This window comes from Melospiza melodia, chromosome 4, assembly GCF_035770615.1.
Source record: "Melospiza melodia melodia isolate bMelMel2 chromosome 4, bMelMel2.pri, whole genome shotgun sequence".
Taxonomy (NCBI): Eukaryota; Metazoa; Chordata; class Aves; order Passeriformes; family Passerellidae; genus Melospiza; species Melospiza melodia.
This window is the reverse complement of record NC_086197.1, coordinates 74,553,705-74,571,139: the sequence shown is the minus strand read 5'-3', so window position 1 is coordinate 74,571,139 and position 17,435 is coordinate 74,553,705. Positions and strand designations below refer to the sequence as shown.

The 17,435-nt window shown below is 36.4% G+C and overlaps 1 protein-coding gene across 4 annotated transcripts in view; it reads left to right on the top strand.

Moving 5' to 3' along the window:
• The window catches only part of TMEM117 (transmembrane protein 117), a 188,762-nt gene that overhangs the window by 121,475 nt on the left and 49,852 nt on the right, over positions 1-17,435 (top strand). For all 4 annotated transcript variants that reach the window (XM_063155181.1, XM_063155183.1, XM_063155185.1 and 1 more), the window contains exon 5: positions 197-294. In XM_063155181.1, the coding sequence (XP_063011251.1) occupies positions 197-294 (98 nt within the window). The remainder of the gene's footprint in view (positions 1-196; positions 295-17,435) is intronic.

Below are 17,435 nucleotides of genomic sequence, written 5' to 3'. Positions count from 1 at the left end.
ATGCACTTCTAGAGGCACAATATGTAGCCCAATATTCATTATCTTGATTGCAAATAACACTGGGCACACTATTAGTGCACTGTCTGTTATCACTATCAGAACTGATGCAGCTGTGCCACACATAAATAAAATGTTCCTAAAGTCCTTGCTAGTACTGCCTTGGTGTAACTGTCTACTGTTTCTTCTTTCCCTGTAGGTCACAGATATGATGCTTCAGGATAAACCCTACCCAGACTGGGGAAAGTCTGCCAGAGCTTTCTGGAAGAAAGGAAACATTAGGATCATTTTATTCTGGTAGGAAAACAGTAAAATCAAACTACTGTAAACAAACCTTTTATGGAGCATTGAAAAACATGTCTTCTATGACTGTCTGTGGCAGAAAGAGATATGGTTGAAAAAAAGGGTAAATCAGGTCTAAGTAAAAATTGCAAAAATGGTATATGAGTGAGGAATTCCTAGTCGAAAGAGTTGGTATAGAAATACAATTTTAAAATTGATTTATAAATTTTCTTTTCTTCTATTTTGGTGCTTTATAATTGAGTTGTGAAACTTTTGCTATATATTTGATAATATATATATAATACATATTATATATATAAAATACATATATATTTGATAATATATAATATGTATATAATATAATCACCCACGTATTATCAAATATTTGATAATATGCGATAATATTTGGGTGTAATTCCCACTGTAATTCCTTGTAATAAAGTAGATATTTGAACTTCCTTTTGTGGCCATGAAATTAATTATAGAAATTCTTTGAACTACCACATTAATAGGATTCAAAATATCACATCAGCCTCAGATAATTAAGAAAAATATTAAAAAGCAACACAGAAAGATGTGAGGGTTTAAGAGTTTATTTCACCTCAAATGTAGTCTCTTCCAGATAAATTCCAGACAAATGTAGCTATTGAAACAGAACACAAATTATGACAGGAAAAATGGAAGATGGAGAATATATATTCTAAGAAGCAGTCTGAAGACCTTATAGCTGAAGATGTAAGAAATAGCAAAGATTTTTTCAATTATATCAGAACCAAAAAAACTCATGAAAATGTCATCAGACCTGCTGTTTTTAAAAGAACAGATGTCAAAAGAACTCTTACAAAGAAGCTGAAAGATTTGTTTGTGTGAAGTCTCCTATAAAAAATGCAGTTAGCTATCTTGCACTTTAAAGAGTAAAAATTAGCTATTTTATTAAGTTGAGGCAATAAAGAAAATAGTAAGAGACATTTGAAAGGAAAGCAGAATCAGATGGCTGATTGGCTACACACAAAGCTTATAAGGAACTGAAGGAGTTAAGCTGATGCAAATTTTATTAGCACTTAATTGCCTATTGAAAAATTGAATATTAAAATTTGGATATTGTTTTGCTTTTTCTGCCTTTTTTTCCAGGAAACTAATAATATCCTACTAGCCTGTAAGTCTGAGTTCATTTTTAGCTAAATAGATTGAATATATGAGTATATATTATAGATCATTATATTTCAATAATGGAATTAGGAGCAAAACTTTAGATTAATTTCTGCTAAAGGAAGCCAGGGAATCTCTGCTGAAAGAAAACCTTCTGAGATCTGTTAGAACTGTATGCACATGTCATCCAAGTAATGGTTGAAGGAAAAATACTTGGTATAATTTATTTGAATTTTCCCAAGGGTTTTGACAAAGTTCTTTACTGAGTGCAATTAAGAAAACTGGTAAGACTAAGTGTGCTAACATTTAGAAATAATCTCAGCAATGTGCAGTGAAAGTTATGAATAAAATAATAATTTTCTGCTACATTGATAAGGCTGAGGAGTTATGCTATTTAATGTTTGAAGTAGTATTCATTATTTATATACATCATACATATTAGTGACGTGACAGAATTTAAAGATCAAGTTAATAATTTGAAAAATGCATGAAAGAGTGATCTTAGAAAACTCGGTGAAAAAAATAATGTGACTGAATACTTGAGTTATAGATGGGGGTAGGGGGATTCAAGCAGCTCCTTGTCATCATTGCAGAATGTGCAGAGGAAGATTCTGTCTCTGTGTAGGGATGGGCAAAAAGGTAAAGCAGATGTATCAAAAAAATTCACAGACAGGTGCCAAGTGGGCAGCCAATGATTACAATGTCATCTGAGCAAAAAGCCCTGTCTAAAACATCATTGATTTTTTTCACCCTTGTCTGAAGGAAAGCTTTGTCTGAAAGACTGAAAAGGAGATTAGTTAAGATTTAAGAAAAAACTTAATTACATGAAAAGACTGGAAAAATTGGAAAAAAGGATTAAAAAGCAAGGTGACATGATAGTTTTCAAATTTATATGCCAGACTGGGAGACCAATAAAACCGTATTAAAATTACTTAAATGTTATTGCAAGCAATTTTCTTCTACTCTGAAATGTTAAAAATCAGTATTTTATTTCTAAAAATAGTCAGAGACAAATCCTACCAAAAGTTCAATATAGAGATAAGTAAAAAAAAAAGGGTTTTCATGCAAAAACCTCATACAAAAGGGTATGCTCAAAACCTAAGGGCGACATAGATGCTTTTATTTTTAGCTTCAAGCAGTGAAATAAAATAGCCTGGATGATAGTTTATATTCTGTTGACATTATTTATATAGTGCAAATTAGACATCAGTAAATTTTTTGTTTTCTCCTCCAGATGGGAAAAAATAAAGGAGTGATGATATTAAGCATGGTAACATAGGGTTTTTGTATTTACTTTATTGTTGCTTAAGCAATGTGATGTGTATAGCCTCATTTCTCAAATGTCCTAAATGAAGCATCCTCAACAGTGTGTCCTGCACAGATACTGGTAGGTCAAAAAATCCATTTATTCAGGACATTTTCCAGTAGCGCACCTGCTTAGTAGAGCTACTGCAACACTGTGAACTTATTTTTATTTTTCCTAGTATAGATGCATGATATACAGTCTAAAGTGGTTGATGATATGAAAACCTTAGATACGAACTTGACTTGCTTTTCTGCCAGTGTCTTTTTTATTTTTGTGTTTACTTTGCAAAATTAGAAAACTTCTGTAAGTGTACCAAAGATGGATGGATTGTAAAGGTGGTTAATGCACCATCCATTTATTTATGATAGCTAATTTGTGTCTGCTTTGTTTTTCATTTGTAAATGTTTTCAGCTCTCCAATGCAACTAATTCAGAAAGATTTTGATTTATCTTATCATCTCCTCTTTTAAATCATTCTCTGGAAGCATTGTCAGCAGCCGCTTGTTGGTTGCTCCTGAGGATTCTGGCTGACTTGTGAATTTCTTTACAATGTAATTCTTCCACAAACATCTAGCTAAGAATGATCAGTTGCTGTTTGCCTTTGTGTGGTCCATCACTGAGGAGTTCTTTGAAGTGCCTTCAACTTTTTTGGAAGTCAGAGGTTGTCTTTTTTTTTTTTTTCATGAAGGTCCCCATTTTGGTTGTTTCCAGCTCTGCTCATGGCTAACTGCAGCCTTCTGAGACAGCTTTGTGTAATGCTGTTATATTGCTAAGTGATGCAATGCAAATACAAACACACTTTCTCATGGATTTAAGAAAGTGTGTTGTCAAGAGGACTTCTAGGTAGCAATGAAGCATCTTGAACACTGATGGAATTACTACGAAGTGCATTCATTTTGTGGGTCACAAAAGAAAGATACACACAAGGAGTTAAATATCTGCACCTCCTGCTGTCAGATGAGTCTCTCTACAGACCACTGTCTCCAGTACTCTGTCATCACCATCAGTATTGGAAAATTATAAGCATTACTTGAAACAGGCTGGTTTTTTTGATATGTTGATGACTTGGCTGATTCGGGAGAGACAAATTATATATGGCAAGAGAGGGCTGGCATTTGAAAGAAGCAAAAATATGTTTGTTGAATAAAGTAAAAAAAAAAAGATCTTAGACAAGACTGATGACAAGTCAACAGCTGTAACTAGTGGTAAGATAAATAAATAAGACAATATAGAACCATACTTGATGTTTTATATTAGATGAAGCAGGGGCCAAAGTAGAATTTGAGAGGACTGATTGTTTTGCAAATAATTTTTTTTTTATTTTTCTCCAACCATTTAATAAGCCCAACCTACACTAAAGGTGTCCCCTCCACATCTGCCCAGGAGTGAGCTGTCCCCAGCAGTGCGGCTGGTGGTGCTGCCAGGGGCAGCCACAGCTGTGCCCCAGTAGGTGCCCGGGCTGTACAGCCACTGCCATGCTAACACACAGCCTCTGCCACCAGGCCTGGGCTCACCTCTGCCTGCTGTGTGCCTGGAATCACTGTCTCCTCCTTACAGGGTCTGCTGCACTCACCTGCCACATCCTGGGGGGAACTGACTCTAGTAGCTGGAATCAAATCATAAGGACGTCTCTGGGCTGTGTGCACAGTTTGCTCAATAGAGGCAAGACCTGAATACTCTATTTTGACAAACTGCTCCAATATCAATCGCCCTCAAAATTTTCCTAGCACAGTATGGAGGGTTTATAATGAGCAAAGAATGTGAACTTTTAGCCAAAAAACAGAGCACAGTCAAAAAGAAACCAGTTTATGGGAATAGAGGAAAAGAGCTGCTGCGGTCTGTGTAAGCAGGTAACAGAAAATTGATATTCAAAGGTAGATTATCAAAATGGGGGAATGTAGAGATAAGTGTGGATTGTGCAGCTGGATCTTGATTGCAGACAGGGTGACGGAACAATATACACAAACTGAAATTTTGAATATGCAAGTTCCAGGCTGGAATCCATTTCTGTGATTTCCCTGGCTAGATATTCACTGTATGTGTACACAATGATCCGTCTTTATTGGTGCAATAAAGACAATTGTCCTTTGACACAGGATTCTTGTCTGAAATAATGCAAAACAGATACCTACAGGGTAAAGAAATAAAGTAATACAGATAGTTGTAAATTTTTGATTCTCTATGTTTGCTGTTTGACTTTGCAAACTAAATATTCTTATATTAGTATGTATTTCCATAAGCTCCCACTAGCTTTCTTTAATAAAAAAATACATCTATAAATGCTCAGAAATGTGTGTTAGGAATCACAGTATTTTAGTTTAACAAATCAAGCTAGTAATATAGGTTTAGAAGTTTTTATTAAAAATAATTTTGCAGAATTACTAGAGAATTCTAATTTATGTACATATGTTTATACTGGATTGTGTCAAACATAGCTTAGGTTAGTATTCTTAACTGGACAATATTTTGTACCCTGGATCTAGAGAAAGCTTCCTTATGAGCTAGATAGCCACATCACCTACAAAGAAATAAAAGCAGTTTTTATAAGAGATTTTCTATTATGCACCTATGTTTATGTTTAGTTTGCACCTATGTTTATGTTTAGTTTCATAAATTTTATTTCCACATTGTATGTTTTCACAATCAAGATGATAAGTTTATACTGGAAAAGTATGTTCTTTTCACATATATGAATGTTCTAAAGATGGCTTCTAAACACATTCATTCTTCTCGCAATAGGCTTAATTGAGAAAAACTAACTACACATTATAGCTCAGTCAATTTAAGTTCTGTGCTAACTGAAACAAAACAAACCTTTCATTAAGTTTGAATAAAAGTTTTTGGGATACATGCCCACAAATAAAACTGCATGAAACAATGAAATAAATGTATCTATGATATATGTGCATTTGGATACACATACAGTATTCTCTCCCTGGTTTGAAGGCTTTTAAGTTTATCTATTAATTCTTTCATATTTAAGTAATTTATCTTGGTATAAGGTACTGACTACTGAACAGAAACCTAGAATCATCCCAAAGGTAAGGCAGATTTCCTGATAAATAGCATAAATAGTATAAAAGAATATACAAATATTTTCCAATATTATTGTTCACAGTAAATCTTATACTATAACCCAAGTCAATAATATCAGTTTGGATAAGCAAGACAATACATAAGTTTCTTATGGTTTCCTTTTTGTCTCAATACAAAAATTTCAATAAGGTCCTCCATAGATGATTTATATTGAGTGATCTGACTACTAATCTTGTCTGGCATTGTTAAATATATTCTATCAGGATAAAACTGTCCATGAATTGTGATTGCTACATTTAGTCTGGCCATCAAGTTGTATGATTATAATTTTTCAAGAAATGACTAAAAGATTTTTGAGAGCATTTATTTAATCCTGGGTATCATTGTTAAGCTATGCTGTGAAATGACAATTTGTTAGCATGAAAAAATGTTGAAAATAATTCACTAACATACATAATGGTGAACTTTCTTTCATGTAAATGAGAGTTTAAGATTTCTGCCTATTTTTAGTTTTCATTATTTATTATCTTGAATATTTGAAAACAGTGGAAAAATACAAAAATATTGTATTATCAGAAATATTTGCGGGAAAGTTTTTATTCATATCTGTGTTTGGTCCTGTAAAAAAAAAGTTCATGTCCTGAGGAAAACTTTTCCACTAGGATAAAAAAGTGCTTTTACAGTTCTAGTTTGGAAAAGTAAAGGTGGTCAAAACTCACCAGAATGCCTGAGGCTTGGCAACCACATGAGTCAGATACAATTTTTAGACCTTGTTCTCAGATGCCAGCCCTCCTCGGTGCATGAAAACTATTGTATCAGCAATTCAGGGTTCTCCCACCAACCTGCTCTCCCCAGTGGGTACTGCTGTCAGCTGGAAGTGTCGCTCAGTCCACAGAGGAACATGTCTGCCCTTCCCTTCTTCCCTTCCTCCCTTCCTCTGGCACAGCAGTAGCCCAAAATGCCGCATTGTTTGCAAAAGGAAAGGGCTGGAAGTGTCACTCAGTCCCTGCAGAACATGTCTGCCCTTCCCCTTCCCTTCTTCCCTTCTTCCCTTCTTCCCTTCTTCCCTTCTTCCCTTCTTCCCTTCTTCCCTTCTTCCCTTCCTCCAGCACAGCAATAGCCCAAAATGCTGCATTGTTTGCCAAAGGAAAGGGTCAGGATGACCTGGGGCCCTAGTTCAGCTGTGGGGAGGGTGGCTTCCCACACTGCATTTGCTGATCTAGCCTTGTGGTCTGTCTCAACCTTTCCCTGGCTTTCCTGGGAGCATCTCAGGGACTGCAGTCACTGCCAGGCTCCCATGTGGCCGCATGGAGCGTGTTCTGCACAGACTGCTAATGCACTGCACGAGGGGAGGGTGCTTTGCATGACATTATTTATGTATGAGCACAGAAAAGGTATGCATATGGGAGGGCATGCAGGTGGAAATCTCCCATCTGTCTCAGCTACCAAGAAAGAAATCTGTGGCTTGCCTTGCCAGTCTCTGTTTGGAAAGGCTGTGTCATGCGTTTTCCCACACCCTAGTTGTGATAGGAAGAATAGTGAGACAAATCACTCTTCATCTCACTTTTCTTCTCAAGGCAAAGCATTTGAGAGATACATAATTGAGTTTAGGGAGATCTGAACTCTGAAATTAAAAAAAAAACAAAAACAAAACAACTTGAAAACCAAAGCAACAAACAAAAATTGTGAGATCTCTTTAGCTTGAAGATTAAGTTCTTTATTTGTCTCATTCAAGTTACATAAAGCAGTCTCATCCTGTTTTTTTCTAATGGAGACTCCTAAAAATCAAACAAAAACATATGTGGCTTCTTATCTGTATTGGCATGAATAAGACCAGGAGGCAGAGGAGGAGAGTGAGTATAGTGTGGCAGCTTTCCTCTTGCATGAAGTAGACCACACGTGCCCATCTACATCCACACACTCAACCACACACTTGAGAGGGCAGCAAAGGGGAGAAAGGGAGCTCCTAACACCCCTGCACTTTCACCATTTCCCTGGTAAGGGCTAATTTGGAAACATTTCATGTCCTGGGCTTGAAAAAAAATATTCACAGACCAGTGTGGCTTATACTGAAGAGAGAAAAGCATTATCCATTAGCTGCAGTGGGATTTTGCACTGGGCCCACAGACATAAATTTCACCTTTAATTTGGGTTTAAATTCCCTGAACCACTGTAGTATGTATTTATTTTATACCATATCTTTTCGGTTCCTCATCCTGTTTAAGTTTTTTGAGTTATATTTGGTAGATACTTGCAATTCAGTAGTTGAGAGCCTGCTAGGAAAAAAACCTGTTTTTATTCCTACATAATTACGAGATTCCTAAGTATAGTCTTCGTAATTGGATGGGTATGGCAGTTCATGTTCACCTCTTTCTAAAAGTCTAAAAGTACATTTTATTCCATCTCTATTACTGAGAAAGAGGTATATCATGAACAATTACTAAAAATATTTCATCCAGTGTATCGCTTTAATAAAACTTCTTTAAGTGCAGTGTCTCCAATGTTTCAGTAATAACAGTACTGCCAAATGACAATAGTTTCATAAAATCACATTCTATGCCAAAACCTGAAAAGCTCTAATTCTTTGATAAAAATTTTCTTTGTGAAATTCCAAAAAGTTCTTTTCTCTGAATGGGCTGTTGCAGTTCTTTGTTCAACCATAGTTGGAGCAAGTTATTTTCTAGCACCTTCTCTCCACTTTCTGCAGAACTCTTGCTGAGCAGGAGACACCTCTTCTCCCACTCAGGCACTGGAAGATTTTCTAGAAGAGCAGAATCAGTGATGTGATTGTTGTTATATCACAGCCCACTTTCTGCTTGAGCTCTTTACCTTCCTTCCTTTGTTTGTTATTAGACTTTGTTTTCTATCTTCAGCATTTACAGCTAGCCTAGGCCTCATTCTTGGTCCACCCTAAAATCAGGATGAGTGTAGCTGTCATGTAATACACATTATGTGATTATATAGTCAGAAAAAAGAGCTAAAGATAAAGAAATATATAATATCAAAATAGAAATATATAGTCAGATAATTGAGATAGCCACTCCAAGATAGAAGTTCCAAGTCTTGCAATTACATCTGCATGCATATTGTGGAGTATTATTCTTACAACAAAAGGAAACATTTCAGACTATCAATGTAGAAATTCAGTCTTGCATCCTGGCTGCAGTGTGTAGAAGCCTGGCAAAATCATAGCCCAAAACACGGTCAGTTCAACTGAAACTCATTTCTCTGGGAAAGCTGCGAAGAATCCATCACACCAAAGACCTGGTACATACAGAAGCTGCAGTGTCAGCCAGTGGTTTTGTGCAAGATGTGAACTCTGAAAGCCCAAAAAGTTCAATGGAGATCAGAAAGTGAGTGTTTCAGCTGCTCATGCTCACAGCCAGAGTTCATAGACTTTGTCATGGCTGGATGCCAAAAATCAATACAGTTTTCTAAAATAAATGCGATGATTAAAGTCATGAAATTATTTGCCTTCCTGGAATGCTGGAGTATTTTTAAAAAATTATATTTCTCCCTAATGGCATGTTTAAATTTGTACCTTAGAATTTGCTGATGTACTTAGCTTAACTTCTGACTCATCTTTCTCCTAGAATTGTAGAATGGCATGGGTTGGAAGGGAATTTAAAGATCATCTCTTTCCAGCCCCTCTGCCAATGCCTTGCACTACACCAGTTTTCCAAAAGCCCCATTCAAGCTGGCCTTGAACACTTCCAAGGATGGGGCATCCACAACTGCTCTGGACAACCTGTTCCAGTGCCTCACCACTCTTACAGGAAAGGATTTCTTCCCTATATGTAATCTAAGCTTGCACTCTTTCAGTTTAAAGCCATTCCTCCTTGTCCTATTACCACATGCCCTTGTGGAAAGTCCCTCTCCACCTCTCTTGTAGCCCCCTTTAGGTTCTGGAAGGCTGCAGTAAGTCTCCCTGGAGCCTTCTCTTCTCTGTTTTGAACAACCCAACTTCTCTCAGCCTGTCTTCATAGGAGAGGTGCTCCATCCCTCTGATCACCTTTTTGTTCCTCCTTTGGACTCTCCCCAACATGTCCATGTCCTTCTTTTGGGGGGTCTCAGAGCTGGATGCAGCATTTTAGTAGGGTCCTGAGAGTGGAGTAGAGAGGCAGAATCTCCTCCCTTACCCTGCTGCCCATGTTGCTTTGGCTGAAGCTCAGGGCACGTTTGGCTTTCTGGGCTTCAAATGCCCATTGACAGGTCACATTAAGCTTCTTGTCCATTAACACCTGCAAGTTTTTCTCCCCAGGGATCCTCTACCAAGGGGAGAAAGTAATCCAGTACATTCTCTGCCCATCCTGTACTTGTGCTTGGGATTAAGCTCACCCAGGTGCAGGGCCTTGCGCTTGGCTTTCTGGAACTTCATGAGTTTGCACCGACCCACCCCTTAATCCTGTGAAGGTCTCCTTCCCTCCAGCATGTTGATTCTACCACACAGTTTGGTGTTGGCAACCTTGATGAGGTGCACTTGATGCTGCTGTCCAAGTCACCAACACAGATGTGACGCAGTGCCCGCCCCACTTCCAACCCCTGGGATCATAACCCATCGCAAGTGACTGATCACAACTCTTTGAGTGTCATCCAGCCATTCCACCCCACTGGTCTATCCTTCAAATCCACATCTCTCCAGTTTGAAGGAAGGCTGTCATGCAGTACAATGTTAAATGCTTTGTACAATTCCAGGTAGATGATGCCAGTTGCTCTTTCCTTACCCACCAATGCTGTAATGCCATCATAGTAGGCCACTGAAACTGTCAGGCACCAATCTTCCCTTAATGATAAAATCAGTGTTCCTGTTTTTTCTGTAAATACTGAGTATTTACACATTATCATGTTAAATGTTGCTTGGCTTTCAGATCCATCTGAAGAAGCAATTCTGAAACTGGTTGCCCAGTGAAGGTCAGCTTAGAAATTCTGTTTTTAACACTTGTGGATTTCATGTGTAACTGAACACACTAGCACAGTGAAACTGTTCCACCAGTATCAATTGGATTTTTTAACAGTGGGAACTGAAATCAGTCTTCCTGGGGACACTTTGGATGAGGTTATTAATCTTCTGCAGTTTTCAGAAGGATATGGCATTGAGTATCTGATTTTAAAAGTTTTATTCCTTTTGATTTCCTTATAGTTCTTCATGATGTGACTTCTGTTGTGTTTTGGGCATCAATTTTTCAAATACAATTAGTGAAACTCTCCACCATATCTACCTGTTTTCTGATGCAAACAGGCTAACAGCCACAGATTTATAATGGTTCCAGTGAAATTACATCTTGAGATTCAAAGTGCTGCACATGACCAAAATGTGGTTGTAAATTCTAACCTGAGATGCCTTAAAAGAAGGAAAAAATACCTTGGTATATTCAAATTCAATTCAAATACCTTAGTATATTCAAAGCCAAATTTAGGCCTAAGAAAGGAATTATAGTACTCTGTCTTTTGTAAAGACTGGACTTGAAGTTGGAGCAAAAAGTTATTATTTGAGTACTGCCAACTTCATCCTCCATCCCATTCTGTCCCCATTCAGATTCTTACACTGCATGACCATTTTCAGAATGAACCCCTTTCAATACAAAAGCAAACTTAATTAAAACTATCTTTTTAGGATGTGCTTAAAACAGTTATAAATATGAATGTATATAAACTTATTTAGTCCATGTATAAAACCTCAATTTAGATGTAAGGAGCCTTTCTTTTGTTTCTTACTTGCTTTTCTACTTTGAAGAGATTGGTATGGCTGTAAAATTAAATGCATCTGCTGACAGCTATCTTAATCAAGGCATTCAAAGTCATATATTTTTTAGGCTGGGTACCATAATGAGAATATTGTGGCTATTTTTTTATTTCAGATAATTGCATGTTGTCTGACTGCAATTGTGACTGTGGAAAAAGCAAGGCCTAAAACAAAGCGTAGATTAAATTTTCAATGAAATCACAACAAAAGGTTGTTAACAAAAGGTGCCCTGCAGGGCTCTTGTTTTCATTATGTACGTTTTGATACTTTAGCATCTTTGCTAGATTTTTCTTCTTTTAACACAAAAAATTCATGTTAGCAGTTAAGCCTTTACAAAACGAGCTGCCAGTTAAATTTCAGACCATGCATATTTGAGCATGTTTTGTCTAGCAGGAAGTTATCCTGATGAACAGGGTGATTTTGTGATATTGACTAATCAAAGAGCTTCAGTAAACAATACTTTTAATACAATACTTGACATTTTCCATCTTTTCAGATTCTTTATGTACTGAAATGATTGATCTACTCCTTCAATCAAAACCACCTTGACTCCAGTTTACTGCTGTTTGCTTTGTATTACTGATTGTGTTGGTGCATTGGTCAGCACAGTGCTGCTTCTCATGCAGACAAAGAGTAAATATTTCTGGATTTCAGTGAAAAGGGCATCAGCCCTTGTTTGTGATGGCCAAGGGGTAAAGCAAAGCCAGTGAAAACAATTGGAAAACAACTTATTCAGCCTTGAGAAAGGTTCATATTTTTCAAAGCTTTGTTTCCTGCTTTTTGCTGTTGTACTCTTGTTTGCTGCTTCCCCATTTCTTTTTTACACATCCTACCAGATTCTGCTAGTTCTGCTATAGAAAAAATTGAATTTCATTTCATTTGTTAAAGACTATCCTACAATTGAGAAGGTAAAGGGCAAGGACCAGGAAATTATCAAATTATTACATTAAAATGAAGGAGGTTTTCATTTCACTTTTGTGACTTGCTATGGCAGTTTTAATTTATTCAATGCTATGCTTAAAATAATAAAAAAGTAAGTAATTTCTTATTTTAAAAATACTAGATACAGCTTTGTCCCAGTTCTGAACAAACCTCTTTGAGAGGGTGCACTTTTGTTGGCTCCAGTGCAAGCTCCTTTTTCATTCATGATACTTTTCATTTAGATGGGTTAGTTTGAATTTTTTTTTTAAATACCTCTTCTGTGAAGTCAGGCTGAGAGAGCTGGAGTTGTTCAGCTTGAAGATGAAACAGTTCCAGGGAGACCTTATCATAGTTTTGCAATGACTAAAGGGGCTGACAAGAAAGATAGAGAGGAACTTTTTACTAAGAGGTGTCAAGGTAGGGTGAGGGGGAATGGCTTTAAATGAGGAGAGGATAGGTTTAGACCAGACGTAAGGAAGAAATTCTTTCCTGTGATGGTGGTGGAGCACTGGAAGAGATTGTCCCAGAGAACATGTGGATGTCTTAGCCCTGGAAGTGTTCAAGGCCAGGTTTGACAATGCTCTGAGCAACCTGATATAGTGAAAGGTGCTGGCAGGGGAGTTGGAAAAAGAATATCTTTAAATTCCCTTTCAACTCAAACCATTCTGCTTCTCTGATCCCTACTATAAAATAAAACAATAATTTTATAATTTTTAGAAAATTAGTGTGGTATAAACAAACACCTGTGACCATGGTTTAAAAACAAACTGCTGTTATAAATGCTCTTACAGGGGGACCTCCATTGTGCCAGCATTGCACAGCCCAGAAGTGAACTCTGCCCCATGGAGGTTACTGCCTGGAATTCTAATTTTAAAAAGAAACGTGGCACAGAAATGTGCTAAATCCCTTGACTATAAACATATAATTGCAGCTCACAGAAGTGGTGTGCCAGGAAAAAAATGGACCAGAACACATGCTCAGCTTCCAGTTATTTGCATGCTTGAAATATTGAACATCTATTGAAATATTCAAGGCCAGTTGGCATAGCACGGGAAGCATAGGTCTTGGGAAGGAAATAGATTGATGCATGTTTTCAATGACAGTAAACAAGCTGGAAATATCTTATTTGACTTTTAAATGATATACTGAGTTCAGAGATGGAATTTAAGTGGGAAAAAATCAGTTTTAAATTGAATAAATTTGATCTGGAGGGTCTGGAGCAAGACAGCACTGGCAATGTAATTTTTAATGCATTATTTCTCAGGATGAAACTTCTCTCAAAGACAGGTCCAGATTTCTTGTCTGAGCTTCTCTTTAGTATTCTGTCACATGAATTCTAACATACTCATGTTTGTAAAAATTATAAATAAAATATAATATGAGTATTAGTGCTTCCCAAGTATACTTTCAATTTCTGATACAGGCTTGACCAAGCTGCATGAGCATACCTCTAGTATAAGGAATTTTTTCTTTCAAAATGTGACACAACTGATATTGTAATGTCTTAAATGCTAAGGATTTAAGACTGTCTGTAGTTTCCAGGCTGATTATAGAATCATTTAGATTGGAAAGGACCTTCAAGTCCATCCGTTAACCCAGCACTACCATGTTCACCACTAAACCTTGTCCCTAAGTGCCACATCTACATGTCTTTTAAATACCTCCAAGCACTTCCCTGGGCAGCTGGTTCCAATGCTTGAGAACTCTTTCAGTGGGGAAACTTATCCTAATAGCCAATCTAAACCTCTCCTGGCACAATTTGACATTCTTTCATCTTACATCACATCTTATATCACTGGTTACAAGAGACTGACCCCACCTGTCCTCAGCCTCCTGTTAGGCAGTTGTAGAGGACAGTAAGGTCTCCCCTGAAAAAGTTCTCCTTTTCTCCAGGCTAAACAATCACATTTCTCTCAGCTGTTCCATATACTTGTGATATGGACTTGTGCTCCAGACCCTTCATAGGTTTTGTTGTCCTTCTTTGAATATGCGTACTCCAGCACCTCAAGGTTAATCCAGAATCAGGGCAGTACTTGTGGAGATCTTGAGCATTGCTTCCTCAGGGTGGCTTACTCGAAATTTTAGCTGATATACTGTAGTTATGTTTAACTTTAATAATTTGAACAGGAAAAGTTTTGGTTCATAGTAGAATAATTTGTAGGGTACAACATTATCTTAGTTTTAATTAGGGTGTTTTAAAAAATTCAACTTTTCCTCTTTTGTGTATCTGAACTCATAATATTATCTGAATCCTAAAGTTTTATTTTTATGGAATGTAAAAAATTTATACTTTCTCCCAAAGCAATTTAATTTAAAAGGTGCAAGCCCAGACAAAAGCATCTGGTGCGTGATAATTGTATTTCAAAAAATGATTGTTTTATGTTTCAGAAAGGTGGGACTTAGAATTAAGCTTCTGTATTAAGTGTTGTTTAGCAAAGTTTGTCAACCTATTGTATGATTTCCAACTCTTCCTACCTGAAACATTTCTGTGAAACCACATACTGATGTCTTCAGTTAAGAGCACCACTTTCTTCTTGTGCCACAAGATTTTTCAGTGACTACAATATATGTTGGCTGGTTTCAAAAAGCATACACTGTCTTTTAATCTATACACAACCTCAATTAGTGTTCAGGTCAGTAAGTGGGAAGACATTTATAGAATCAATCATTTTGGGTTAAGGAGTACACAGACTGCAAGTGTACTAATGGAATGGAAATAATGCCTGGAACATCTCCAGAACAGTCACAGTCTCAATGGAGCAATTAAATATGTATGAAGAATGTTTGCAGTGAAGTTCAAACACATCAGCCTGAGGCTTATTTTTTGGTTTAATTTATTCTCTGCCTTTCTGTGTACTGCTGCTTGATGATTCTAAAACACTTCTGCACACTGCCTCCTGCATCATCTATGTATACACTGACTGACAGATACAATGACAGTTGCTATTTTTAATCACTATCTCAGGAACAAGGAGTAGACTCTACAGTAGAAAAGTGCAAGGTTAGTATTGAGGTTAACAATTTTTATTCATTAATGAATTCAACATAATTCACAGAATAGAAAATAGCCTTCAGATTTAATTCAGGCAGTGTTTGAATATTTAGCAAAACTTCTTAGTCTGAATCTGTTGGTGTGATTAGAGTATTTCATTATATGCCTTGTAGTCCGTACCTTCATATTGGTGCTTCTTTCCTTCATGAAAGAGATGCTTGTCCTGCAGTTAGAGACTGATTTTTTAAATCATTGTGAATGCCAGCACTCCTTAAAAAGTTAGTGGCTCTGTTTCCTGGTAATTGCTGTTCTTCGCAAAATGTGTAAAAGGACATGCTATATTCAGCTTTCTTTGCTGTTTTCAGCCATAAATAAAACAAAACTATCTGGGGCTTTGTAAAGCATGTTTTTTTCCTTTGATGGGTTGGGGTTCTATGATTTGTGAGTGAGTGTATTAGCTGGTTCATCTGTTATCAATTCATGCGCTACGAGTGAGTGCCATTGTCGTGTAACCAAGCCAAGGGCTATTGGCAAAGCAACTGAGCAAAGAGAGCCTTTTAAAAGGATTACTGGTAATGTAATTACTTGTGCAAGATGTATGGATATCTCCTGATTAAAAACACGAGCATCTTAATATGTTCTTTAAGCAATACCATTAGTGGAATGAGAGCTTGTGTTCCAGTAATGGCATACTCTGCTGGTGGATAATGGCACAGTGAAGCAAAGGCATTGTGTGAGGTAAACACTGAACTAAAGCCAGATATGTGGTTTTGTTTCTTTATATAGTTTCGAGGCTGTTATTGAAGCAAAATTTGCTTTCTAGCGACACTAGCATTATTTTATTAAATGCAATGAGATTTTGAAGCCTCAGAACTTCCAGAAGATTTTTTTTAGGTCTAGAGGAAAATCTTTTTATCTATAGTCAATCTGTAACTGCTAATAATATCAATAATTTTAATGAAAGAAATATACTGTTAATATCACCCATATTACCAGAGATATCAGCAGTATGTAATATAATTTAATTTTATAAAGAGACAGAATTTAGTTAGGACCTTCAATTCATGCATAGAATAAGCAATCTTGGTGAAGTTGCAAATTTAAGAAAATCTTTATGCTTCTGAACAGTTGTTGTCCAAGGCTTTTGATATTGACTTTAACCATCAAGACGATTGACTTTTTTAGTGAATAGGTACATTCACATGTGTTTAAACAAGCACCTGACCTTTGTCTTTTGAAAATCAATGACAGAAGCCCAGTAGTCGTCAGTGAAACTTTAATCCTTTTGATACTGACAGATTTTTTTTTCCAATTAGGTGTAGAGGATGTTTTCCCTTGAAGTGTTTAATAAGCTCCATGGCATCCATAAAAATAGATTATTCAAGCATACAATAATACCTGTCCTTTTTGATTTCTTTAGTCTTAAACCCTTTTCTCAACTTCGATAGTACTTCCCTCTAAGAACTTCTATACTTTTTTCTTCACAGTGTTGGTTCTTATCTTCTCATTATTCCATAAGCAAAATTCTGATGCTTAGTGTGTGTTTTGTTTTTTTGGAGTTTTTATTTGTTTCCACCTTATCTGGCTCCTTTTCACATTCATTTATTTTTTTCTTACAGACCTAATTTCTGATTTTGAGTAATAACAATATTCTTAACACGTATATCTTTATGATTCTTATATAAGAAACCTGATTGGGTTATTGTTTGTGATATGTGGGGAAATAATCTGACTTTATCAGTGCCAGAAATTAAATACTTACCTTGTATGATACAAAATCCTAAACTTTAATGTGTCTTGTGATAGCAGGTTTTGTCTCTCAATGGAAGAACAGACTAATAAAGAAAGCTGACACTAATATCTAGGTGTATGTAGCCAAAATATTAATACCTTATCAATCTGAATTTACTATCCTATAATATTATTTTAAGCATCAAAATATATTAAAAATGATCTTGAATTTGACCTACATATTTGTGGGGCTTGCAGTAATCAAGATAATCAGACCAT